Genomic DNA, 1,225 nt, shown 5'->3' on the forward strand with positions numbered 1-1,225 from the left:
ATGACCTATGAACCCCCAACCCTTGACCCTTGGCCCCTGTGACACCCCAAACCGATGACCCTTGACCCCACCAAGGCCCAACCCATCACCCATGACCCCCAGGACACCCCCGAAACTGTGACCCTTGACCCTTGTGACTCCTCACGCCCATGACCCTTGATCCCCTTGGTCCCCAGCCAACGGCTCATGACCGCCCCCAACCCATGACCTTTGACCCCCAAGGCCCAACCCGTGACCCATGACCCCACCACACTCATGACCCTTGGCTCCCAGCCAATGACCCTTGACCCCCGGACCCCCAACCGATGACCCTTGACCCCGGGACTGCCTGGCCAGTGACCCTTGACCCCCTGACCTCCAACCAATAACCCATGAGCTCCAGACCCATGACCCTTGACACCCCAACCGATGACCCTTGACCCTCCCAAGCCCATCACCCTTGACCCCTAGGACTGCCCAACCCCTTGACCCTTGAACCCCCGACTCCCAACCAATGACCCACGACCCTTGACCTCCAGGCCTCCCCCCAACCCATGACCCCTGACCCTTGACCCCCCGCAGGCTCGGAGGAGGAGCGCCAGGCCGTGGCCACGGCAACGTCACACGGGTCGCGACCCCGGGCGGGCCGGGCCAGCGGGGCCCCGGCAGCCGGGGAGGTGACGGTGACGGCGGAGGCAGGGCCGGCGGTGGCAGGGGCGGAGCTGGAGCTGCGGGCGATGGCCCGCAACACGGGGGCGGAGCCCCGGACGCTCCGCCTCCGCCTGGCCCTGGCCCCCGTCCGCTACACGGGGGTCACCGGACCCCCCTTCCGGCAAGAGCAGCACCGGCGGGTCGTGCCCCCCGGCCAGGGTGAGCCCGGACGCCTGGGCCCTTTCCCCGGACACCTGGGCCCCTTCCCCGGACACCTGGGTCCCTCTCCTGGACACCTGGGCCCCTCACCCGGACACCTGGGCCCCTCACCCGGATGCCTGGGCCCCTCACCCGGACACCTGGGCCCCTCACCCAGACGCCTGGGCCCTTTCCCGGACGCCTGGGCCCTTTTCCCGGACTCCTGGGCCCTTTCCCGGACGCCTGGGCCCACTCACCCCACGGATATGGGCTTGGGACAGGAGATTCCGGCTCCCTCCATGCGGAACACGGCTCCCTTGAGCGTTTCGGGCAGCGGGTTCTGGAACACGACCTGGATCTCCGTCTCCTGCCCCACCACGGCCGGACCCAGGAGCTG

At 69.3% G+C, this 1,225-nt stretch overlaps 1 protein-coding gene across 1 annotated transcript in view; it reads left to right on the forward strand.

The window, feature by feature from the left end:
- The window catches only part of LOC112964617 (protein-glutamine gamma-glutamyltransferase K-like), a gene marked incomplete at its 3' end in the record, with an annotated part of 10,955 nt that extends 10,106 nt beyond the window's left edge, over nt 1-849 (forward strand). Inside the window, exon 8 of the mRNA XM_026062925.1 lies at nt 562-849. Coding sequence (XP_025918710.1) covers nt 562-849 — 288 coding nt within the window. The remainder of the gene's footprint in view (nt 1-561) is intronic.
- Between the last annotated feature and the right edge of the window lie 376 nt (nt 850-1,225).

This window comes from Apteryx rowi, unplaced genomic scaffold (genome assembly GCF_003343035.1).
Source record: "Apteryx rowi isolate R43461 unplaced genomic scaffold, aptRow1 scaffold_1968, whole genome shotgun sequence".
NCBI classification, from domain to species: domain Eukaryota; kingdom Metazoa; phylum Chordata; class Aves; order Apterygiformes; family Apterygidae; genus Apteryx; species Apteryx rowi.